General features: G+C 50.6%; 3 protein-coding genes across 9 annotated transcripts in view; 2 read left to right on the forward strand and 1 right to left on the reverse strand.

The window, feature by feature from the left end:
• Nucleotides 1-382: 382 nt before the first annotated feature.
• Nucleotides 383-15100, forward strand: LOC148659550 (uncharacterized). Of its 5 annotated transcripts, none has more exons than XM_088637306.1 (13): nt 383-1225; nt 5300-5359; nt 5957-6082; nt 6477-6543; nt 8654-8712; nt 8855-8959; nt 10383-10433; nt 10666-10758; nt 11196-11300; nt 13389-13490; nt 14098-14184; nt 14276-14341; nt 14489-15100. In XM_088637306.1, exons 1-12 carry the CDS (start codon nt 1147-1149, stop codon nt 14332-14334), a joined length of 993 nt encoding a protein of 330 aa, XP_088493432.1. In that variant the 5' UTR covers nt 383-1146; the 3' UTR covers nt 14335-14341; nt 14489-15100. The 5 variants fall into 5 exon arrangements, with proteins under 5 accessions (XP_088493432.1, XP_088493433.1, XP_088493435.1 ...); XM_088637307.1 differs by having other exon boundaries at nt 11199-11300; XM_088637308.1 differs by having other exon boundaries at nt 1146-1225; nt 6422-6543.
• On the reverse strand, nt 15019-18060 carry LOC148659551 (uncharacterized). Its single transcript, XM_088637311.1, has 2 exons — nt 17566-18060; nt 15019-15859 (listed from the first exon to the last, which is right to left on the reverse strand). The coding sequence occupies exons 1-2, from the start codon at nt 17709-17711 to the stop codon at nt 15019-15021; spliced, it is 987 nt and encodes a 328-aa protein (XP_088493437.1). The 5' UTR covers nt 17712-18060.
• An 887-nt stretch (nt 18061-18947) lies between these two features.
• The window catches only part of LOC148659552 (tectonic-3-like), a 30005-nt gene continuing 25162 nt past the window's right edge, over nt 18948-23790 (forward strand). For 2 of the 3 annotated variants that reach the window (XM_088633804.1, XM_088633806.1), the window contains exons 1-6: nt 18948-19095; nt 20105-20441; nt 22255-22375; nt 22599-22711; nt 23318-23409; nt 23537-23645. In XM_088633804.1, the coding sequence (XP_088489930.1) occupies nt 20105-20441; nt 22255-22375; nt 22599-22711; nt 23318-23409; nt 23537-23645 (772 nt within the window). In that variant the 5' untranslated portion in view covers nt 18948-19095. Of the gene's footprint in view, nt 19096-20101; nt 20442-22254; nt 22376-22598; nt 22712-23317; nt 23410-23536; nt 23646-23790 lie in introns of all 3 variants that reach the window. The other variant, XM_088633805.1, reaches the window with a different exon arrangement.

Genomic DNA, 23790 nt, shown 5'->3' on the forward strand with positions numbered 1-23790 from the left:
ACCTGTTGCGCAGCCGACCTTCGTGAATACGGAAGGGTCGGTTTTGGAGGATATTTACGACAACAGCGTACGGGAGGTCAGCCGTACACGCTCAAGAGCGCAGTGTTAGGAGTTTCGCCGTCTTACAAGCCTGACTAAGTCCAGACCGTTCTAGTGGCCATTTTAGCCGGTCAAACATGTTCACACACCCACCCAACTGAACTAGGTACCACTAAACCCTTCCCAAGATGGCGGCCATATTTTCGCGTGCGTGGTACTGACGTCACAACCTGCATCCCATCTATAATCTGAGCTAAATTGAAGTCTTCTCATCTGTCTCTCTGCTTGGATCAGTGCTTTGTGTTAAACTGAGTGTGAGACAGCGTGTCTCTGCTGGGATCAGTGTGTGTGTTAAACTGAGTGTGAGACAGTGTCTCTGCTGGGATCAGTGTGTGTGTTAAACTGAGTGTGAGACAGTGTCTCTGCTGGGATCAGTGTGTGTGTTAAACTGAGTGTGAGACAGTGTCTCTGCTGGGATCAGTGTGTGTTAAACTAAGTGTATGTAGTGTATGCTGTGTGTGTGTAGTGTGTGGTGTGTGTGTACTGTATGCTGTGTGTGTGGTGTGTGGTGTGTGTGTACTGTATGCTGTGTGTGTGGTATGTGTGTACTGTATGCTGTGTGTGTGGTGTGTGTGTACTGTATGCTGTGTGTGTGTGGTTTGTAGTGTGTGTGTGGTGTTTGTACAGATGTGATACTCAGTAAACAGATTTCCTCTCACTTCTGCTTTTTCACATGAAATAACATCCTGATTGTGCCTCCTCCAGACCTCTCTCTGCCTGTCTCTCTTTACGTGTCTCTCTCTCTGCCTGTCTCTCTTTACATGTGTCCCTCTCTCTGCCTGTCTCTCTTTACGTGTCCCTCTCTCTGCCTGTCTCTTTCTTTACATGTCTCTGTCTCTCTCAATGTCTCTCTGTCCCTCTCATGCCCTGTCTCTCTCTGCTCCTGTGTTTCTCTCTCTTCATGTTTGCTGACTGACTGCACCTGTCTCTCTCTCTCTGTGTCTCTTTCTGCGCCTGTCTGCCTCCTCCCCTCGAGCTGCGTGACGTTGCCTGTCTCTCTTCCTCTCTCTCCTCCTGTCGCTCTGTCTCTCAATCACTCTGAGAAACATGCTGCTCCAATGGACTCTCTACCTTGGCATCTTCTGCACAATCAAAGGCACACGGGCAGAGAATCTGACTACCACAGGTAAGAGACGACATTTCATCTGTACACACACACAGAGCCAGCGTGAGACTCTATATCATAACTGTACACACACAGCGCCAGCGTGAGACACTAGATCATAACTGTACACACACACAGAGCCAGCGTGAGACTCTATATCATAACTGTACACACACAGCGCCAGCGTGAGACTCTAGATCATAACTGTACACACACACAGAGCCAGCGTGAGACAATAGATCATAACTGTACACACACACACAGCGCCAGCGTGAGACTCTATATCATAACTGTACACACACAGAGCCAGCGTGAGACTCTAGATCATAACTGTACACACATACAGAGCCAGCCTGAGACTCTATATCATAACTGTACACACACACACAGAGCCAGCGTGAGACTCTATATCATAACTGTACACACACACAGAGCCAGCCTGAGACTCTATATCATAACTGTACACACACACACAGAGCCAGCTCGAGACTCTAGGTCATAACTGTACACACACAGAGCCAGCGTGAGACTCTAGATCATAACTGTACACACACACAGAGCCAGCTCGAGACTCTAGATCATAACTGTACACACACACAGAGCCAGCCTGAGACTCTATATCATAACTGTACACACACACACAGAGCCAGCGTGAGACTCTAGATCATAACTGTACACACACACAGAGCCAGCCTGAGACTCTATATCATAACTGTACACACACAGCGCCAGCGTGAGACACTAGATCATAACTGTACACACACACAGAGCCAGCGTGAGACTCTAGGTCATAACTGTACACACACACAGAGCCAGCTCGAGACTCTAGGTCATAACTGTACACACACAGAGCCAGCGTGAGACTCTAGATCATAACTGTACACACACACAGAGCCAGCTCGAGACTCTAGATCATAACTGTACACACACACAGAGCCAGCTCGAGACTCTAGATCATAACTGTACACACACACAGAGCCAGCGTGAGACACTAGATCATAACTGTACACACACAGCGCCAGCGTGAGACTCTAGATCATAACTGTACACACACACAGCGCCAGCCTGAGACTCTAGATCATAACTGTACACACACACAGCGCCAGCGTGAGACTCTAGATCATAACTGTACAATCACAAAGTGCCGGCATGAGACTCTAGATCATAACTGTACACACACACAGAGCCAGTGTGAGACTCTAGATCATAACTGTACACACACACAGAGCCAGCGTGAGACTCTAGATCATAACTGTACACACACAGTGCCAGCGTGAGACACTAGATCATAACTGTACACACACACAGCGCCAGCGTGAGACTCTAGATCATAACTGTACACACACAGAGCCAGCGTGAGACTCTAGATCATAACTGTACACACAGAGCCAGCGTGAGACTCTAGATCATAACTGTACACACACACAGCGCCAGCGTGAGACTCTAGATCATAACTTTACACACACACAGAGCCAGCGTGAGACTCTAGATCATAACTGTACACACACACAGCGCCAGCGTGAGACTCTAGATTCTAGTCCAGAAAAAGGACATATTAGTGTGCTGTAGTTGACAAATACGTATTTCCCGACAGGATCTTAATAACCAGAAGCTTGTTTTTGCTGTAATTAGGCGAGAAGACTGTTCCTTCCGGGGGTATATCTGGCTCTGGCACGTCCTCTCGTGTCCCCAGAGACCTCAGAAACGCAGTTTCAGTTTGAATACCAACCCAGCTGTCCCTCTGCATCTGCAGCAACACTGAGATCAAGAACAACATCATTTCATTCTTCTAGTCCCTGCAAACTCTACTTAACCGACACAGCCCAGTCACAGGGCTCCAGACTCTTCTAGTCCCTGTGGACTCCAGCACACTGACACAGCCCAGTCACAGGCTCCAGACTCTTCTAGTCCCTGTGGAGTCCAGCACACTGACACAGCCCAGTCACAGGGCTCTAGACTCTTCTAGTCCCTGTGGAGTCCAGCACACTGACACAGCCCAGTCACAGGCTCCAGACTCTTCTAGTCCCTGTGGAGTCCAGCACACTGACACAGCCCAGTCACAGGCTCTAGACTCTTCTAGTCCCTGTGGAGTCCAGCACACTGACACACAGCCCAGTCACAGGCTCTAGACTCTTCTAGTCCCTGTGGAGTCCAGCACACTGACACAGCCCAGTCACAGGCTCTAGACTCTTCTAGTCCCTGTGGAGTCCAGCACACTGACACAGCCCAGTCACAGGCTCCAGACTCTTCTAGTCCCTGTGGAGTCCAGCACACTGACACAGCCCAGTCACAGGCTCTAGACTCTTCTAGTCCCTGTGGAGTCCGGGACACTGACACAGCCCAGTCACAGGGCTCTAGACTCTTCTAGTCCCTGTGGAGTCCAGCACACTGACACAGCCCAGTCACAGGGCTCTAGACTCCTCTAGTCCCTGTGGAGTCCAGCACACTGACACAGCCCAGTCACAGGGCTCTAGACTCTTCTAGTCCCTGTGGAGTCCAGCACACTGACACAGCCCAGTCACAGGCTCCAGACTCTTCTAGTCCCTGTGGAGTCCAGCACACTGACACAGACCAGTCACAGGGCTCTAGACTCTTCTAGTCCCTGTGGAGTCCAGCACACTGACACAGCCCAGTCACAGGCTCTAGACTCTTCTAGTCCCTGTGGAGTCCAGCACACTGACACAGCCCAGTCACAGGCTCTAGACTCTTCTAGTCCCTGTGGAGTCCAGCACACTGACACAGCCCAGTCACAGGCTCTAGACTCTTCTAGTCCCTGTGGAGTCCAGCACACTGACACAGCCCAGTCACAGGCTCCAGACTCTTCTAGTCCCTGTGGAGTCCAGCACACTGACACAGCCCAGTCACAGGCTCTAGACTCTTCTAGTCCCTGTGGAGTCCAGCACACTGACACAACCCAGTCACAGGCTCTAGACTCTTCTAGTCCCTGTGGAGTCCAGCACACTGACACAGCCCAGTCACAGGCTCCAGACTCTTCTAGTCCCTGTGGAGTCCAGCACACTGACACAGCCCAGTCACAGGCTCCAGACTCTTCTAGTCCCTGTGGAGTCCAGCACACTGACACAGCCCAGTCACAGGCTCTAGACTCTTCTAGTCCCTGTGGAGTCCAGCACACTGACACAGCCCAGTCACAGGCTCCAGACTCTTCTAGTCCCTGTGGAGTCCAGGACACTGACACAGCCCAGTCACAGGCTCCAGACTCTTCTAGTCCCTGTGGAGTCCAGGACACTGACACAGCCCAGTCACAGGGCTCTAGACTCTTCTAGTCCCTGTGGAGTCCAGCACACTGACACAGCCCAGTCACAGGGCTCTAGACTCTTCTAGTCCCTGTGGAGTCCAGCACACTGACACAGCCCAGTCACAGGCTCCAGACTCTTCTAGTCCCTGTGGAGTCCAGGACACTGACACAGCCCAGTCACAGGCTCTAGACTCTTCTAGTCCCTGTGGAGTCCAGCACACTGACACACAGCCCAGTCACAGGCTCTAGACTCTTCTAGTCCCTGTGGAGTCCAGCACACTGACACAGCCCAGTCACAGGGCTCTAGACTCTTCTAGTCCCTGTGGAGTCCAGCACACTGACACAGCCCAGTCACAGGCTCTAGACTCTTCTAGTCCCTGTGGAGTCCAGCACACTGACACAGCCCAGTCACAGGGCTCCAGACTCTTCTAGTCCCTGTGGAGTCCAGCACACTGACACAGCCCAGTCACAGGCTCTAGACTCTTCTAGTCCCTGTGGAGTCCAGCACACTGACACAGCCCAGTCACAGGCTCTAGACTCTTCTAGTCCCTGTGGAGTCCAGCACACTGACACAGCCCAGTCACAGGCTCTAGACTCTTCTAGTCCCTGTGGAGTCCAGTACACTGACACAGCCCAGTCACAAGCTCTAGACTCTTCTAGTCCCTGTGGAGTCCAGCACACTGACACAGCCCAGTCACAGGGCTCTAGACTCTTCTAGTCCCTGTGGAGTCCAGGACACTGACACAGCCCAGTCACAGGGCTCTAGACTCTTCTTGTCTTATGACTCATTTAATTTATGTTGTAGTTTTACCTTGGTAAATATATTTTGTTTTTTACAGACTCATCTAGTCCTGAAAATTACACCACAGTCAACAACAGCACTCAGAAATTAGTAAATGGTAAAGTTAATTTAACCCCTCTCTCTCAGTGCAGTGTTAATGTACTGGAGTGTCCAGTCAGTGTGTGTGTATTAACCCCTCTCTCTCAGTGCAGTGTTAATGTACTGGAGTGTCCAGTCAGTGTGTGTGTATTAACCCCTCTCTCTCTCAGTGCAGTGTTAAGGTACTGGAGTGTCCAGTCAGTGTGTCTGTATTAACCCCTCTCTCTCTCAGTGCAGTGTTAATGTACTGGAGTGTCCAGTCAGTGTGTGTGTATTAACCCCTCTCTCTCTCAGTGCAGTGTTAATGTACTGGAGTGTCCAGTCAGGGTGTCTGTATTAACCCCTCTCTCTCAGTGCAGTGTTAATGTACTGGAGTGTCCAGTCAGTGTGTCTGTATTAACCCCTCTCTCTCAGTGCAGTGTTAATGTACTGGAGTGTCCAGTCAGTGTGTGTGTATTAACCCCTCTCTCTCTCAGTGCAGTGTTAATGTGTTTACTGATGCTGGACTGTGTGTGTGTGTGTGTGTGTGTGTGTGTGTGTGTGTGTGTGTGTGTGTGTGTGTGTGTGTGTGTGTGTGTGTGTGTGTGTGTGTGTGTGTGTGTGTGTGTGCACTCAGTCTCTGTGTCCACAGTCGCCCTGCCTCGGTCCCGACCCGACTGGATCCTGCTGGTCACCCCTGGCTGTGCTCTTGTCCTGGGTGTCTTCCTGTTCAGCCTGCTGGTGTCCCTGCAGAGGAGAACTGGTCAGTGAGTGAGGTCAGGGGTCAACACCACAGACAAGGGTCTGTCCTCTTCATCAGCGGGGTGATGAGGGAGGGGAGCCTGTCTGCTCTTCCTCTCTGCAGGCAGTGATGATGATGATGATGATGGTGATGATGATGAGGGAGAGTGACCTGTGTCAGACAGGAGGCTGTCTGCTCTTCCTCTCTGTAGGCAGCGATGATGATGATGAGGGAGGGTTACCTGTGTCAGACAGGAGCCTGTCTGCTCTTCCTCTCTGCAGGCAGTGATGATGATGATGATGATGATGAGGGAGAGTGACCTGTGTTAGACAGGAGTCTTTCTGCTTTTCGTCTCTGCAGGCAGTGATGATGATGATGATGATGATAGAGGAGTTTCTGCTCTGTCTTGTTCCAGAGCTGAGGAAGAGGGCGGCTCTGAACAGGAGGAGACGACTGAACGAGGCCCTGAAGTTCGGCCACAGGTGCAGAACACACACAGCACTACCACTCTCCAGCTATATAGCGCCTTTCACCCTGCACTCCACTGATGAGAGACCCTTGGTCACCCCCCTGCAGGGCAACCCCACCTTGTCCTGGGATCTGTACTGACCAGCAGTCAGGACACCCCTACTCTTACTGACAGTGTCCTGGGATCTGTACTGACCAGCGGACTGGACACCCCTACTCTTACTGACAGTGTCCTGGGGTCTGTACTGACCAGCGGACTGGACACCCCTACTCTTACTGACAGTGTCCTGGGATCTGTACTGACCAGCGGACTGGACACCCCTACTCTTACTGACAGTGTCCTGGGGTCTGTACTGACCAGCGGACTGGACACCCCTACTCTTACTGACAGTGTCCTTGGATCTGTACTGACCAGCGGACTGGACACCCCTACTCTTACTGACAGTGTCCTGGGATCTGTACTGACCAGCGGACTGGACACCCCTACTCTTACTGACAGTGTCCTGGGATCTGTACTGACCGGTGGACTGGACACCCCTACTCTTACTGACAGTGTCCTGGGATCTGTACTGACCAGCGGACTGGACACCCCTACTCTTACTGACAGTGTCCTGGGATCTGTACTGACCAGCGGACTGGACACCCCTACTCTTACTGACAGTGTCCTGGGATCTGTACTGACCAGCGGACTGGACACCCCTACTCTTACTGACGGTGTCCTGGGATCTGTACTGACCAGCAGACTGGACACCCCTACTCTTACTGACGGTGTCCTGGGATCTGTACTGACCAGCAGTCAGGACACCCCTACTCTTACTGACAGTGTCCTGGGATCTGTACTGACCAGCGGACTGGACACCCCTACTCTTACTGACAGTGTCCTGGGATCTGTACTGACCAGTGGACTGGACACCCCTACTCTTACTGACGGTGTCCTGGGATCTGTACTGACCAGCGGACTGGACACCCCTACTCTTACTGACAGTGTCCTGGGATCTGTACTGACCAGTGGACTGGACACCCCTACTCTTACTGACAGTGTCCTGGGATCTGTACTGACCAGCAGTCAGGACACCCCTACTCTTACTGACAGTGTCCTGGGATCTGTACTGACCAGCGGACTGGACACCCCTACTCTTACTGACAGTGTCCTGGGATCTGTACTGACCAGCGGACTGGACACCCCTACTCTTACTGACAGTGTCCTGGGATCTGTACTGACCAGCGGACTGGACACCCCTACTCTTACTGACAGTGTCCTGGGATCTGTACTGACCAGTGGACTGGACACCCCTACTCTTACTGACAGTGTCCTGGGATCTGTACTGACCAGCGGACTGGACACCCCTACTCTTACTGACAGTGTCCTGGGGTCTGTACTGACCGGCGGACTGGACACCCCTACTCTTACTGACAGTGTCCTGGGATCTGTACTGACCGGTGGACTGGACACCCCTACTCTTACTGACAGTGTCCTGGGATCTGTACTGACCAGCGGACTGGACACCCCTACTCTTACTGACAGTGTCCTGGGATCTGTACTGACCAGCGGACTGGACACCCCTACTCTTACTGACAGTGTCCTGGGGTCTGTACTGACCAGCGGACTGGACACCCCTACTCTTACTGACAGTGTCCTTGGATCTGTACTGACCAGCGGACTGGACACCCCTACTCTTACTGACAGTGTCCTGGGATCTGTACTGACCAGCGGACTGGACACCCCTACTCTTACTGACAGTGTCCTGGGATCTGTACTGACCAGTGGACTGGACACCCCTACTCTTACTGACAGTGTCCTCACTTTTCTTGTCTTTATTAACCCCTCTCTCTCTCAGTGTACTGTAGTGTCCAGTGGGTCTGTATTAACCCCTCTCTCTCTCAGTGTACTGTAGTGTCCAGTGGGTCTGTATTAACCCCTCTCTCTCAGTGTACTGTAGTGTCCAGTGGGTCTGTATTAACCCCTTTCTCTCAGTGTACTGTAGTGTCCAGTGGGTCTGTATTAACCCCTCTCTCAGTGTAATGTACTGTCCAGTGGGTCTGTATTAACCCCTCTCTCTCAGTGTACTGTAGTGTCCAGTATTTGAGGACTGATCACATTTCAATATGTCAACATCGTTTCAGGCAACAGCACAACACCAGCTCCAACCACAACAGAAACACCATGAATGGCACCTCTCCAGGTGAGCAGACACATTTTATTATCTCTATTTTACGGATATCCCAGAAAAGAAGAAGAATACCGTCGATGATGTAGAAACACCTCCTCTGTGAGACAGCAGCTGTGCTGTCTGTCCTGGTGTCCAGACTCTCTGTCTTTCTCAGTGCTGTCGAAGGCTTCACTGGACAACCTCTCCTACGAGAACGTCGATGTGACCATCTACTCCAATGACTTCCCAGAACCTAATGATTATCTGACTGCTGATGATGGTGAGTCCAGCAACGTTTCTTCTGTGTCTCTCAGTTAATGTACTAGAGTGTCCAGTCAGGGTGTCTGTATTAACCCCTCTCTCTCTCAGTGCAGTGTTAATGTACTGGAGTGTCCAGTCAGTGTGTGTATTAACCCCTCTCTCTCTCAGTGCAGTGTTAATGTACTGGAGTGTCCAGTCAGTGTGTCTGTATTAACCCCTCTCTCTCTCAGTGCAGTGTTAATGTACTGGAGTGTCCAGTCAGTGTGTCTGTATTAACCCCTCTCTCTCTCAGTGCAGTGTTAATGTACTGGAGTGTCCAGTCAGTGTGTGTGTATTAACCCCTCTCTCTCTCTCAGTGCAGTGTTAATGTACTGGAGTGTCCAGTCACTGTGTTTGTATTAACCCCTCTCTCTCAGTGCAGTGTTAATGTACTGGAGTGTCCAGTCAGTGTGTGTGTATGAACCCCCCTCTCTCTCAGTGCAGTGTTAATGTACTGGAGTTTCCAGTCAGTGTGTGTGTATTAACCCCTCTCTCTCTCAGTGCAGTGTTCATGTACTGGAGTGTCCAGTCAGTGTGTCTGTATTAACCCCTCTCTCTCAGTGCAGTGTTAATGTACTGGAGTGTCCAGTCAGTGTGTGTATTAACCCCTCTCTCTCTCTCTCAGTGCAGTGTTCATGTACTGGAGTGTCCAGTCAGTGTGTGTGTATTAGCACCCCTCTCTCTCAGTGCAGTGTTAATGTACTGGAGTGTCCAGTTAGTGTGTCTGTATTAACCCCTCTCTCTCTCAGTGCAGTGTTAATGTACTGGAGTGTCCAGTCAGTGTGTGTGTATTAACCCCCCTCTCTCTCAGTGCAGTGTTAGTGTACTGGAGTGTCCAGTCAGTGTGTGTGTATTAACCCCTCTCTCTCTCAGTGCAGTGTTAATGTACTGGAGTGTCCAGTCAGTGTGTCTGTATTAACCCCTCTCTCTCTCAGTGCAGTGTTAATGTACTGGAGTGTCCAGTCAGTGTGTCTGTATGAACCCCTCTCTCTCTCAGTGCAGTGTTAATGTACTGGAGTGTCCAGTCAGTGTGTCTGTATGAACCCCTCTCTCTCTCAGTGCAGTGTTAATGTACTGGAGTGTCCAGTCAGTGTGTCTGTATTAACCCCTCTCTCTCTCTCAGTGCAGTGTTACTGTACTGGAGTGTTCAGTCAGTGTGTCTGTATGAACCCCTCTCTCTCTCAGTGCAGTGTTAATGTACTGGAGTGTCCAGTCAGTGTGTGTATGAACCCCTCTCTCTCTCAGTGCAGTGTTAATGTACTGGAGTGTCCAGTCAGTGTGTGTGTATTAACCCCTCTCTCTCTCAGTGCAGTGTTAATGTACTGGAGTGTCCAGTCAGTGTGTGTATTAACCCCCCTCTCTCTCAGTGCAGTGTTAATGTACTGGAGTGTCTCTGCTTGTAGATTACATGGTCCCTGATGGAGGACAGGAGGAGCCGGAGGTCACACTGGGCGGTAGGTTCTCTTTGTCTCCCCCTGGTGGTGACTGTGACACAGGTGCAGTTCTGTCCTATTTCTGGGTCTGAGTTCTGATTAAATACAGAACTGCTGGAGCTGCTGTGATGCTGAAGTGAGAGGGACAGAGAGCAAGGTCCGGTGTTCATCCTCATGCACGGTCGAGCAGAGGCGCCGGTCCCGTCTGCGATGACGAATTCTCTCTCGCCGTCTCACCCTCTCTGCGGCTCAGGGGCGGAATCGTACGAGAACATGGTCACTACGGTGTACGCCCAGCCTCGGAGGAGCAGCGCCCCCCGCAGGACACCTGAGGAGCAGCAGGGCGGTAAGAGACTGCAGAGACTCTAGAGGGCAGGAGGGGACAGACACACACACAAAATATGGACAGACTCCCAGAAGGACAGTCCTGTCAGAATGTGGACAGTCCTGTGCTCTCTGTCTCTCTCTCAGTAGGACAGTCCTGTCAGAATGTGGACAGTCCTGTACTCTCTGTCTCTCTCTCAGTAGGACAGTCCTGTCAGAATGTGGACAGTCCTGTACTCTCTGTCTCTCTCTCAGTAGGACAGTCCTGTCAGAATGTGGACAGTCCTGTACTCTCTGTCTCTCAGTAGGACAGTCCTGTCAGAATGTGGACAGTCCTGTACTCTCTGTCTCTCAGTAGGACAGTCCTGTCAGAATGTGGACAGTCCTGTACTCTCTGTCTCTCAGTAGGACAGTCCTGTCAGAATGTGGACAGTCCTGTACTCTCTGTCCCTCTCTCAGTAGGACAGTCCTGTCAGAATATGGAGACCTCCCTGTACTCTGAGCCCTGGAGGTGCAACTCTGCTGACAGACCAGAGGGTGGCGCTCTGAGTGAGGAGGATGAAGGTGAGATCGGGTTTGACTTCCTTATCTACTGTTAAACGGTCTGGAAGTGATCTCTGAACGTGATCATTGGATTGAGGCTGGAGCAGGTGAGAGACGACACGTCTCAGTTCTTTCACCCCTGTCTCTCTCTCTCTCTCAATTCAATTCAATTCAATTCAAGGTGCTTTATTAGCATGACCGATGGGTACAATCAGTGTTGCCAAAGCAAATAAAAATAATAAAATTAACATAGAACAAAACAAAAAATAGAAGTAAAATAAAATCTACAGACATGTTACAGACATTTACAACAAAGACATATTATATAATATTGACATACTGTAGGCAGCTGGAGCATTATTGGGAGACGGACTCACTGTTCCTCAGGCTTTGACAGGAGATCACATACTGGGCTGCCAGATCAACTGAGTTCCCTCCTCCCTCTCCCAGTAGGATTGGGACCTGTTGTGGTTTTGGCAGGTGTGGGAACTCTGGGATTAGATTTCTGAATTTGGGGAAGAATGTTTCTCTAATCCCAGAGTATCTGTCACAGTGCAGTAGGAAGTGCACCTCTGTCTCTATTTCACCCTGCTGGCAGTGGGAGCACAGCCTGTCCTCTCTGGGCAGCCAGGTCTGCCTGTGTCGCCCAGTTTCTATGGCCAGGTTGTGGTCACTGAGCCTGTACTTCGTCAGGGTCTGTTTCTGTTAGTTATTTTTTATTTTGGTCAAATATTCAGCTAGTGTGTATTGTCTGTTTAAGGTTCTGTAGCATTCCAGTTTATGTTGTGTTTGTGTGTGTGTGTCCCAGTGTGTGAGATATTGCTGTTTGATCTGTGCTGTGATGTGGTTGAGTCTGGGTTGTGGTGCTCTAGCAGTGCTGTCCTGAGGCTGGTTAGTGTTGGTGTGGCTCAGGTCGGTGAGCCTCAGGACCAGCTGGCTCAGGGGGCTCTGTTTTGGGCTCAGCTCTTGGCTGAGCAGGGCTTTGTGGTGGTAGGAATTTTGGTCACTGTTTTTTAGGTGTAGCCAATACTTTAATACTCTCTTCTGTATGTTTATCAATAGTGGGTACTGGCCTAATTCGGCCCTGCACCCGTTGTTAGGAGTTTTTCTCTGCACACGGAGGATGATTCTACAGATCTCCATGTGCAGAGTTTCTGTGGGGTGTTTGTCCCATTGGGTGTAATCCTGGTCTGTGAGGGGACCCCACACTTCACTGCCGTATAGGGCAATGGGTTGGATTACACTTTCAAATATTTGGAGCCAGATTCTTGTTGGTGGGTTGATGTTGAAGAGCCTCCTTCTTATTGCGTAGAAAGCCCTGAGTGCCTTCTCCCTCAGTGCCTTCACTGCCAGGTCAAAACTCCCTGAAGAGCTGATGGTGAGACCGAGATATGTGTAGCTGGATGTGTGCTCCAATGTGTTGTTGTTCAGTGTGAGTTTGTACCTGTTTCCCTGAGGTCTGGCTTTCTTCTGGAAAACCATAACTCTGGTCTTGTCCAGATTGACTGTCAGTGTCCAGGTCTGACAGTCCTGCTCCAGCAGTGCCAGGTTCTGCTGTTCTGGGTCCAGATGGGCTGTCAGTGCCCAGGTCTGACAGTCCTGCTCCAGCAGTGCCAGGTTCTGCTGTTCTGGGTCCAGATGGGCTGTCAGTGCCCAGGTCTGACAGTCCTGCTCCAGCAGTGCCAGGTTCTGCTGTTCTGGGTCCAGATTGACTGTCAGTGCCCAGGTCTGACAGTCCTGCTCCAGCAGTGCCAGGTTCTGCTGTTCTGGGTCCAGATTGACTGTCAGTGCCCAGGTATGACAGTACTGCTCCAGCAGTGCCAGGTTCTGCTGTTCTGGGTCCAGATTGACTGTCAGTGCCCAGGTCTGACAGTCCTGCTCCAGCAGTGCCAGGCTCTGCTGTTCTGGGTCCAGATGGGTTGGCAGTGCCCAGGTCTGACAGTACTGCTCCAGCAGCGCCAGGTTCTGCTGCAGCCCCTGTTCTGTGGGCGACAGCTGGACCAGGTCATCTGCGTAGAGCAGGAACTTGATTTTTCTCTCCCTCTCTCTCCCTCATTCCCTGTCTCTCTCCCTCATTCCCCATCTCTCTCTCCCTGTCTCTCTTTCCAGATTATGTTGTCCCAGCAGAGGAGGAACAGGAGCAGATTGATAAAGAGGAAGGAGTCCATCTCTCTGTCTCCCTGTGTCTCCCTGAGACAGACCCTGACACAGGTCTTGACTATCTCCTCTAATCTTCTCCTGACTGACTCTCTGGCTGTGTGTCTGTACTGTACTGTGTGTGTTTGTACTGTGTAGTGTGTTTCTGTACTGTGTGTGTCTGTACTGTACTGTGAGTGTCTGTACTGTACTGTGTGTGTCTGTACTGTACTGTGAGTGTCTGAACTGTACTGAGTGTGTCTGTACTGTACTGTGAGTGTCTGAACTGTACTGTGAGTGTCTGAACTGTACTGAGTGTGTCTGTACTGTACTGTGAGTGTCTGAACTGTACTGTGAGTGTCTGTACTGTACTGTGTGAGTCTGTACTGTGTGTGTGTCTGTACTGTACTGAGTGTGTCTGTACTGTACTGTGAGTGTCTGAACTGTGTCTGTACTGTACTGTGTGTGTCTGTACTGTACTGTGTGTGTCTGTACTGTACTGAGTGTGTCTGAACTGTACTGTGAGTGTCTGAATTGTACTGTGTGTATTTACCATGACTGTGTGTGTTCTCTACTGTACTGTGTACTGCATGTGTCTGGACTCAGTCTCTAAACGTTCTATAGTGTGTCTGATTGACTGGATTATTGGACTAACAGCAGTATCTCTCTCTATAAACCTCAGATGGGGAGTCGTATGAAAATATGGACAATTCTACACATACTGTCCCCAATGGGCTTCCCAGAGGAAGAGCACCTGAAGAGGAGGAGGGTGAGAGAGAGTGAGAGAGTGAGAGAGTGAGAGAGAGAGTACTGGAGGAAGAGGGTACAGGACTGATCACTCCTCTCTCCTGTGTATCCAGATTCCTATGAGAAAATGGAGTCTCACGAGATGCAGCCACAAACTCACAGGGCTGTCTGACAGAGAGGTGAGAGGACAGAGGACAGGTGACTGGACCAAGGACTGTAGATGGACAGGCAGTGACTGGACAGTGGACGGGTTATTGGACAGAGGATGGGTGACTGGACAGTGCCGTGTCAAGATGTCTTCAAGCAGATCCTGTCTCGTCCCACAGGGAGAAGTTCTGAACCAGATTCAAGAGCCAGAGAGATATTCCATAACTGTGTCACGGTGTCCACACACACTGCACACAACCACACACTGTTCAATAACACACACTGCACACAACCCAATACTGTTCAATAACACACACTGCGCACAACCACACACTGTTCAATAACACACACTGCACACAACTATACACTGTTCAATGACACACACTGCGCACAACCACACACTGTTCAATGACACACACTGCGCACAACCACACACTGTTCAATGACACACACTGCGCACAACCACACACTGTTCAATGACACACACTGCACACAACCATACACTGTTCAATAACACACTGCACACAACCACACACTGTTCAATAACACACACTGCACACAACCACACACTGTTCAATAACACACACTGCACACAACCCAATACTGTTCAATAACACACACTGCGCACAACCACACACTGTTCAATGACACACACTGCACACAACCACACACTGTTCAATGACACACACTGCGCACAACCACACACTGTTCAATGACACACACTGCGCACAACCACACACTGTTCAATGACACACTGCCTTTTGATATTGAATAAATGAGTGAGAAAATGACTCTTGTCTGATGTTGCTGGTTGTGATTTTATGTCCAGAGCACACACACACACACACACACACGATGAAGAGGCCGCACCGAGTGTGAATTTGTACCTGTTTCCCTGAGGTCTGGCTTTCTTCTGGAAAACCATAACTCTGGTCTTGTCCAGATTGACTGTCAGTGCCCAGGTCTGACAGTCCTGCTCCAGCAGTGCCAGGTTCTGCTGTTCTGGGTCCAGATGGGCTGTCAGTGCCCAGGTCTGACAGTCCTGCTCCAGCAGTGCCAGGTTCTGCTGTTCTGGGTCCAGATGGGCTGGCAGTGTCCAGGTCTGACAGTCCTGCTCCAGCAGCGCCAGGCTCTGCTGTTCTGGGTCCAGATGGGCTGTCAGTGCCCAGGTCTGACAGTCCTGCTCCAGCAGTGCCAGGTTCTGCTGTTCTGGGTCCAGATGGGCTGTCAGTGCCCAGGTCTGACAGTACTGCTCCAGCAGTGCCAGGTTCTGCTGTTCTGGGTCCAGATGGGCTGTCAGTGCCCAGGTCTGACAGTCCTGCTCCAGCAGTGCCAGGTTCTGCTGTTCTGGGTCCAGATTGACTGTCAGTGCCCAGGTATGACAGTACTGCTCCAGCAGTGCCAGGTTCTGCTGTTCTGGGTCCAGATTGACTGTCAGTGCCCAGGTCTGACAGTCCTGCTCCAGCAGTGCCAGGTTCTGCTGCAGCCCCTGTTCTGGGTGTAGATGGGCAGGGCCCAGGTCTGGCGAATTGAAAATTGTGTGCTCATCGCTGTGAAAAGATGGAATTTGACGATCTAAAACACATGATCTGCAAAATTAAATAAGGATTATAATACCATTGGAAAATGACATGTAATGTGATACATGCCATGACCTGGTCTTGTGAGAAACCCACAGGTGGGGGTGCACACTAGTGGGGGTAGAGGGGATCCCCATGACCTGTAAAGCACTTTGAGTGGAGTGTCCAGAAAAGCGCTATATAAGTGTAAGCAATTATTATTATTATTTAAAACAGGTATAAGGGCACATCTCCAGGTGATCTCTGACTGTAAGAGCATAAAACAGCCCAACTTCCTTCTCTACCTACTTACATCTCTTGTTGCATAAAGCAGTGCAACAGTGTGATTGTACCCTTGGGAATACCGTTTTTAATGATGCAATACAAAATGTGTTTTAAAGTTTTGAATTAATCATATAAAGAATTTACAAATACAAACACAACCAGAGGATCAGAACCTGGTACAAGAGAATGAACCGAGAAAACATGAACCGCCAGAGGTAATGAAGTCAAGTATGTGATCAAATTGTATTTTTTACAGTTATCAGATGTTATATTATCACTTTCGTATTTTTCTTTTTTTATAGAATTTAAATAGCTTCAACTCCACCTCAAAAGTCCTAAAAGGGGAGGATTATTGGACCAGTTTGATTTATGAGTGTGAAATTGACCCAGAATGACTAATACATTTGCTATAAATAAGTGCTCTTTCCAGATTTTCTATTAAACAGCACAATAAAACATCAAAATCCGTCCATCTAAACAGCCCCTTTAACTGCCTGCACAGACACACACTCAGAGAGCGCCGTCAGCCCAAGACACACACAGGTCCCCCTGCACAGACACACACTCAGAGAGCGCCGTCAGCCCAAGACACACACAGGTCCCCCTGCACAGACACACACTCAGAGAGCGCCGTCAGCCCAAGACACACACAGGTCCCCCTGCACAGACACACACTCAGAGAGCGCTGTCAGCCCAAGACACACACAGGTCCCCCTGCACAGACACACACTCAGAGAGCGCCGTCAGCCCAAGACACACACAGGTCCCCCTGCACAGACACACACTCAGAGAGCGCCGTCAGCCCAAGACACACACAGGTCCCCCTGCACAGACACACACTCAGAGAGCGCCGTCAGCCCAAGACACACACAGGTCCCCCTGCACAGACACACACTCAGAGAGCGCCGTCAGCCCAAGACACACACAGGTCCCCCTGCACAGACACACACTCAGAGAGCGCCGTCAGCCCAAGACACACACAGGTCCCCCTGCACAGTCACACACTCAGAGAGCGCCGTCAGCCCGAGACACACACAGGTCCCCCTGCACAGTCACACACTCAGAGAGCGCCGTCAGCCCGAGACACACACAGGTCCCCCTGCACAGACACACACTCAGAGAGCGCCGTCAGCCCGAGACACACACAGGTCCCCCTGCACAGACACACACTCAGAGAGCGCTGTCAGCCCAAGACACACACAGGTCCCCCTGCACAGACACACACTCAGAGAGCGCCGTCAGCCCAAGACACACACAGGTCCCCCCTGCACAGTCACACACACAGGTCCCCCTGCACAGTCACACACTCAGAGAGCGCCGTCAGCCCGAGACACACACAGGTCCCCCTGCACAGACACACACTCAGAGAGCGCTCATTTCACTGGATAGAACTGATATCTCTTTAACTCTACCTGTAGTACAATATCGACCAGGAGTTGTCCAAACTAACTTCGTTTGTATTTTCACACACTGCATTCCAGAAAGATGAACGAGGAGAGATTAGCTGGGTTTTACAAAGATTCGTTCTCCACGTATAATTCCATTTCTTATCCTCCATGCCCACGCCCCCCGTGAACGGACCAGAAAGGAAGTCGGTCCTGATCGCGCTGGGATTTGCTTTGAACAAGCGTTCTGCACCTTCCGGAATGGCACTAGAAACTACCGCGTGTTCCTCAGGGCGATAGCGAGCTGGAGTCTCTCCAGGAATTCAGGAGTAAACAACCACCGTCTTCATTCAACAGCTGAGCCACGACATACTGTACATTGTGTTGTTAAACGAGTCTGTAAAAAAAACTTTTATTTTTACCCTTAATGTCTTTATTTTTCCAAATATGATATGTGTGTGGTGAAAAACTGTTTGTATAACAAAGTCCAATATAATCATACCAGCTTGTGGAAATTAGATCACTTAATTGGGATTTTTTTTTAATATCAAAGTTACATTTTAACAAAAAGTCAAGATCCCCAACATTCTGAAAAGTTATGTTTGGAATAAGATTCCAAATATTACATTTGTTATTAATATATTTCCTAATCCACTTAGTTTTAAATGTTATATTTGACATATAAAGTATATAACATTCATGCCACCTTGATGTTTAGGTTTACGCAGATGGTGTTTTCTAACAGAATGAGTTTTTTTCTTCCCAATAAAGTTATATAATACTCCGTCAGACTCATTACCGAGGTGCGAACAACATTCAGTGAAAGCGAAGCGGACACAAAGCGAGACTCGTGTTGTCCAGCGGTTTCAAACGAATAGAGATGCTCAATGTGTTTTTTGTGACAGTAGCCCTGAAACCATTCAGCATTTATTTTGGTGTCCCAGCGTAAACACTTTCTGGAGTTGTGATTTTATGTTGCAGACTCATATTAAAAAAGAGACCAATACTGATATTTGTTTTGAAGAAAAAGATGTTAAGTTGCAGCCCCATCGAATATAATACTAAAATGTCGTTCGTAATAAACGTAATTATTATTAAATTATTTGGCACGTTGTTACATACACAGAATGAAGTGGTCTGGGAAGAATCCTCTGAGCAGTTTAAAATGGATTAAAGGAATATCTACAGGCTAGTTCAAAATGTACAGATAGGACAGTGGTGCGGACGTTATATTTAATCTGTTTGGTAATCTGTACCCCTGACGGTGTCTTTGTTTTGAAGTGTTACGTGTTCTCTTGCTTGAACTGTAATTCGTGTTATTGATCAGAACGGAAGAGGCCAGAGAGATCGCCTCACGGCGGAAATGAACTGCGTCCCGCCACTAATGATGACGTCACCGGCTGTTAGTACCTCCCCTTCCGTTGCGGGACCTTTATCCCAGGAAGCCAGGAGCCACTTCCTTAGCAACGCCATGCAACGGCGTTGTGGTGCTCGAGCTGCGGGTTTTACTTTTGTTATTGTAAATCTTACCCGCATTGAAGACGCATCCTCTGAAAGGTCTGTATTAATCTCTCTCTCTCGCAGTGCAGTGCAGTGCAGTGTTAATGTACTGGAGTGTCAGTCAGTGTGTCTGTATTAACCCCTCTCTCTCAGTGTAGTGTTAATGTACTGGAGTGTCCAGTCAGTGTGTCTGTATTAACCCCTCTCTCTCTCAGTGCAGTGTTAATGTACTGGAGTGTCCAGTCAGTGTGTCTGTATTAACCCCTCTCTCTCTCTCAGTGCAGTGTTAATGTACTGGAGTGTCCAGTCAGTGTGTCTGTATTAACCCCTCTCTCTCAGTGCAGTGTTAATGTACTGGAGTGTCCAGTCAGTGTGTCTGTATGAACCCCTCTCTCTCTCAGTGCAGTGTTAATGTACTGGAGTGTCCAGTCAGTGTGTCTGTATTAACCCCTCTCTCTCTCAGTGCAGTGTTAATGTACTGGAGTGTCCAGTCAGTGTGTCTGTATGAACCCCTCTCTCTCTCTCAGTGCAGTGTTAATGTACTGGAGTGTCCAGTCAGTGTGTGTGTATGAACCCCTCTCTCTCTCTCAGTGCAGTGTTAATATACTGGAGTGTCCAGTCAGTGTGTCTGTATTAACCCCCCTCTCTCTCTCAGTGCAGTGTTAATGTACTGGAGTGTCCAGTCAGTGTGTCTGTATTAACCCCTCTCTCTCTCAGTGCAGTGTTAATGTACTGGAGTGTCCAGTCAGTGTGTGTGTATTAACCCCTCTCTCTCTCTCAGTGCAGTGTTAATGTACTGGAGTGTCCAGTCAGTGTGTCTGTATGAACCCCTCTCTCTCTCAGTGCAGTGTTAATGTACTGGAGTGTCCAGTCAGTGTGTCTGTATTAACCCCTCTCTCTCTCAGTGCAGTGTTAATGTACTGGAGTGTCCAGTCAGTGTGTCTGTATTAACCCCCCTCTCTCTCTCAGTGCAGTGTTAATGTACTGGAGTGTCCAGTCAGTGTGTGTGTATTAACCCCTCTCTCTCTCAGTGCAGGGTTGATGTATTAACCTGTCTTTCCAGTAGATGGCGGTGTTGCAGTGGCCCATTCCGGTCCAGCTGTGTTTGACTCTGTTGACGTCGTGGCTGGTGCTGAACGCCTGCTTTTGGGTCGGTGGTTCCGAAGCCCTGAACTCATCCACCCCTCCAGAACTCCCAGAGAACCACACGGGCCAGCCTCTAGGCCCGGCCTCCACGGCAACTGTCTCCACAGCGACCGACCTGGTGACCGCTGGACCTGCATCAGGGGAAACTTTCACCACCAGTCCTGGTACCAGGGCAGCAGTCTCCACGACAACGGAGTCCATGGCAACCCGGGCTTCGGGAATGGACCCCACTGTCTCCACGACGACCTCCGCCTCAGGTGTGTGGTCACTCCTGTCTCTGCTGTGTGTCTCTGTGTCTGTGTCTCTCTGTGTGGACAGAGCTGTGTCCCTGTGACCTCAGTCTCTCTGTGTCTCTGTGTGTGGACAGAGCTGTGTCCCTGTGACCTCAGTCTCTCTGTGTCTCTGTGTGTGGACAGAGCTGTGTCCCTGTGACCTCAGTCTCTGTGTGTGGACAGAGCTGTGTCCCTGTGACCTCAGTCTCTCTGTGTCTCTGTGTGTGGACAGAGCTGTGTCCCTGTGACCTCAGTCTCTCTGTGTCTCTGTGTGTGGACAGAGCTGTGTCCCTGTGACCTCAGTCTCTCTGTGTCTCTCTGTGTGGACAGAGCTGTGTCCCTGTGACCTCAGTCTCTGTGTGTGGACAGAGCTGTGTCCCTGTGACCTCAGTCTCTCTGTCTCTGTGTCTCTCTGTGTGGACAGAGCTGTGTCCCTGTGACCTCAGTCTCTATGTGTGGACAGAGCTGTGTCCCTGTGACCTCAGTCTCTCTGTCTCTGTGTCTCTCTGTGTGGACAGAGCTGTGTCCCTGTGACCTCAGTCTCTATGTGTGGACAGAGCTGTGTCCCTGTGACCTCAGTCTCTCTGTCTCTGTGTGTCCCTGTGACCTCAGTCTCTCTGTGTCTCTCTGTGTGGACAGAGCTGTGTCCCTGTGACCTCAGTCTCTCTGTGTCTCTCTGTGTGGACAGAGCTGTGTCCCTGTGACCTCAGTCTCTCTGTGTCTCTCTGTGTGGACAGAGCTGTGTCCCTGTGACCTCAGTCTCTCTGTGTCTCTCTGTGTGGACAGAGCTGTGTCCCTGTGACCTCAGTCTCTCTGTGTCTCTCTGTGTGGACAGAGCTGTGTCCCTGTGACCTCAGTCTCTCTGTCTCTCTGTGTGGACAGAGCTGTGTCCCTGTGACCTCAGTCTCTCTGTCTCTCTGTGTGGACAGAGCTGTGTCCCTGTGACCTCAGTCTCTCTGTCTCTGTGTCTCTCTGTGTGGACAGAGCTGTGTCCCTGTGACCTCAGTCTCTCTGTGTCTCTGTGTCTCTCTGTGTGGACAGAGCTGTGTCCCTGTGACCTCAGTCTCTATGTGTGGACAGAGCTGTGTCCCTGTGACCTCAGTCTCTCTGTCTCTGTGTCTCTCTGTGTGGACAGAGCTGTGTCCCTGTGACCTCAGTCTCTCTGTCTCTCTGTGTCTCTCTGTGTGGACAGAGCTGTGTCCCTGTGACCTCAGTCTCTCTGTGTCTCTCTGTGTGGACAGAGCTGTGTCCCTGTGACCTCAGTCTCTGTGTCTCTCTGTGACCCAGTCTCTCTGTGTCTCTCTGTGTGGACAGAGCTGTGTCCCTGTGACCTCAGTCTCTCTGTGTCTCTCTGTGTGGACAGAGCTGTGTCCCTGTGACCTCAGTGTCTCTGTGTCTCTCTGTGTGGACAGAGCTGTGTCCCTGTGACCTCAGTCTCTCTGTGTGGACAGAGCTGTGTCCCTGTGACCTCAGTCTCTCTGTGTGGACAGAGCTGTGTCCCTGTGACCTCAGTCTCTCTGTGTGGACAGAGCTGTGTCCCTGTGACCTCAGTCTCTCTGTGTCTCTCTGTGTGGACAGAGCTGTGTCCCTGTGACCTCAGTCTCTGTGTCTCTCTGTGACCCAGTCTCTCTGTGTCTCTCTGTGTGGACAGAGCTGTGTCCCTGTGACCTCAGTCTCTCTGTGTCTCTCTGTGTGGACAGAGCTGTGTCCCTGTGACCTCAGTCTCTCTGTGTCTCTCTGTGTGGACAGAGCTGTGTCCCTGTGACCTCAGTGTCTCTGTGTCTCTCTGTGTGGACAGAGCTGTGTCCCTGTGACCTCAGTCCTGGGCTCTGTGACCTCAGCTGTTGCTGTGATCTCCACGACTGTGACCAGACAGACCTGCGCAGTGTCTTCACCTCCTGTGTGGAGGAGGCTGGCAGGTGAGATCCACGGTGTGTGTGTGTGTGTGTGTGTGTGTGTGTGTGTGTGTGTGTGTGTGTGTGTGTGTGTGTGTGTGTGTGTGTGTGTGTGTGTGTGTGTGTGTGTGTGTGTGTGTGTGTGTGTGTGTGTGTGTGTGTGTGTGTGTGTGTGTGTTGCAGGTCTCCCAGTGTCCAGTGTGTGGAGGACTGGGGTTACAGGTGTGTGTGTGTGTGTGTGTTGCAGGTCTCCCAGTGTCCAGTGTGTGGAGGGCTGGATGCTCTTCAAGGTGAATGTGGCCTCTGGGATACTGTGGCGAACAGAGGGACAGACGAACCTCCTCTGTGTGCAGACAGACAGTAAGAGACCCTCTGACCTCTGACCTCTCTACTTCACTTCTCAATTTCCTCTTATCAATGTCATTAACACTCTCTGAGAGTCCAGTCAGTGTGTGTGTATGAACCCCTCTCTCTCTCAGTGCAGTGTTAATGTACTGGAGTGTCCAGTCAGTGTGTGTGTATTAACCCCTCTCTCTCTCTCAGTGCAGTGTTAATGTACTGGAGTGTCCAGTCAGTGTGTGTGTATTAACCCCTCTCTCTCTCAGTGCAGTGTTCATGTACTGGAGTGTCCAGTCAGTGTGTCTGTATTAACCCCTCTCTCTCTCAGTGCAGTGTTAATGTACTGGAGTGTCCAGTCAGTGTGTGTATTAACCCCTCTCTCTCTCAGTGCAGTGTTAATGTACTGGAGTGTCCAGTCAGTGTGTGTGTATTAACCCCTCTCTCTCTCTGTGCAGTGTTAATGTACTGGAGTGTCCAGTCAGTGTGTGTGTATTAACCCCTCTCTCTCTCTCTCTCAGTGCAGTGTTAATGTACTGGAGTGTCCAGTCAGTGTGTCTGTATTAACCCCTCTCTCTCTCTCAGTGCAGTGTTAATGTACTGGAGTGTTCAGTCAGTGTGTTTGTACAGGTGGGGTGAGCTCCTGGTCCTCTCCGTCAGTGTCTCGGTTCCCTGAGCTGGGCTCTTCCTGGGTGAGCCCTGCTCCTTGGCCCTTCTACAGGGTAAGAGCTGTGCTGGGGTGGGGGCTCGGTGCTGTCTGTCTGTCTGTCTGTCTGTCTGTCTCGCGAATAGAGAGTGAGATGAGAGGGCTGTTGCGATCCCATGATCCTGTCTGTCTGTGTGTCGCAGGCTGATGACGTCATCCTGACCTATTTCCCAGCCTCCTCTGCTGTGGGCGTGTTCGGACAGCCCTCCCCGGGAGCGCTGGGCTCCTCCTGCGTGGACTGGAACCCGGCTGGTAAGGTCAGGGGTCAGAGGTCAGCAGGGCGGAGCCGGGAGTGTGGGGGGGTGTCAGGGTGGGGTCAGAGGTCAGCAGTTCATGGGGTGGAGCTGGGAGTGTCGGGGTGTCCTGGGGTCGCAGAGGAGGACAAGTGGACAGGTTA

This window comes from Lepisosteus platostomus, chromosome 6, assembly GCF_059453375.1.
Source record: "Lepisosteus platostomus isolate fLepPlt1 chromosome 6, fLepPlt1.hap1, whole genome shotgun sequence".
Lineage (NCBI taxonomy): Eukaryota > Metazoa > Chordata > Actinopteri > Semionotiformes > Lepisosteidae > Lepisosteus > Lepisosteus platostomus.

Excerpts from the sequence above, each read along its gene's own strand:
- LOC148659550 (XM_088637306.1), top strand. The coding sequence starts at position 1,147 with ATGCTGCTCCAATGGACTCTCTACCTTGGCATCTTCTGCACAATCAAA. Across the intron at positions 8,960-10,382 it reads TTATCTGACTGCTGATGATG|ATTACATGGTCCCTGATGGA; the intron begins GTGAGTCCAGCA and ends CTCTGCTTGTAG. Across the intron at positions 11,301-13,388 it reads TCTGAGTGAGGAGGATGAAG|ATTATGTTGTCCCAGCAGAG; the intron begins GTGAGATCGGGT and ends CTCTCTTTCCAG.
- LOC148659551 (XM_088637311.1), bottom strand. The coding sequence starts at position 17,711 with ATGGAGGATAAGAAATGGAATTATACGTGGAGAACGAATCTTTGTAAA. Across the intron at positions 15,860-17,565 it reads TGGTCGATATTGTACTACAG|CGATGAGCACACAATTTTCA; the intron begins GTAGAGTTAAAG and ends ATCTTTTCACAG.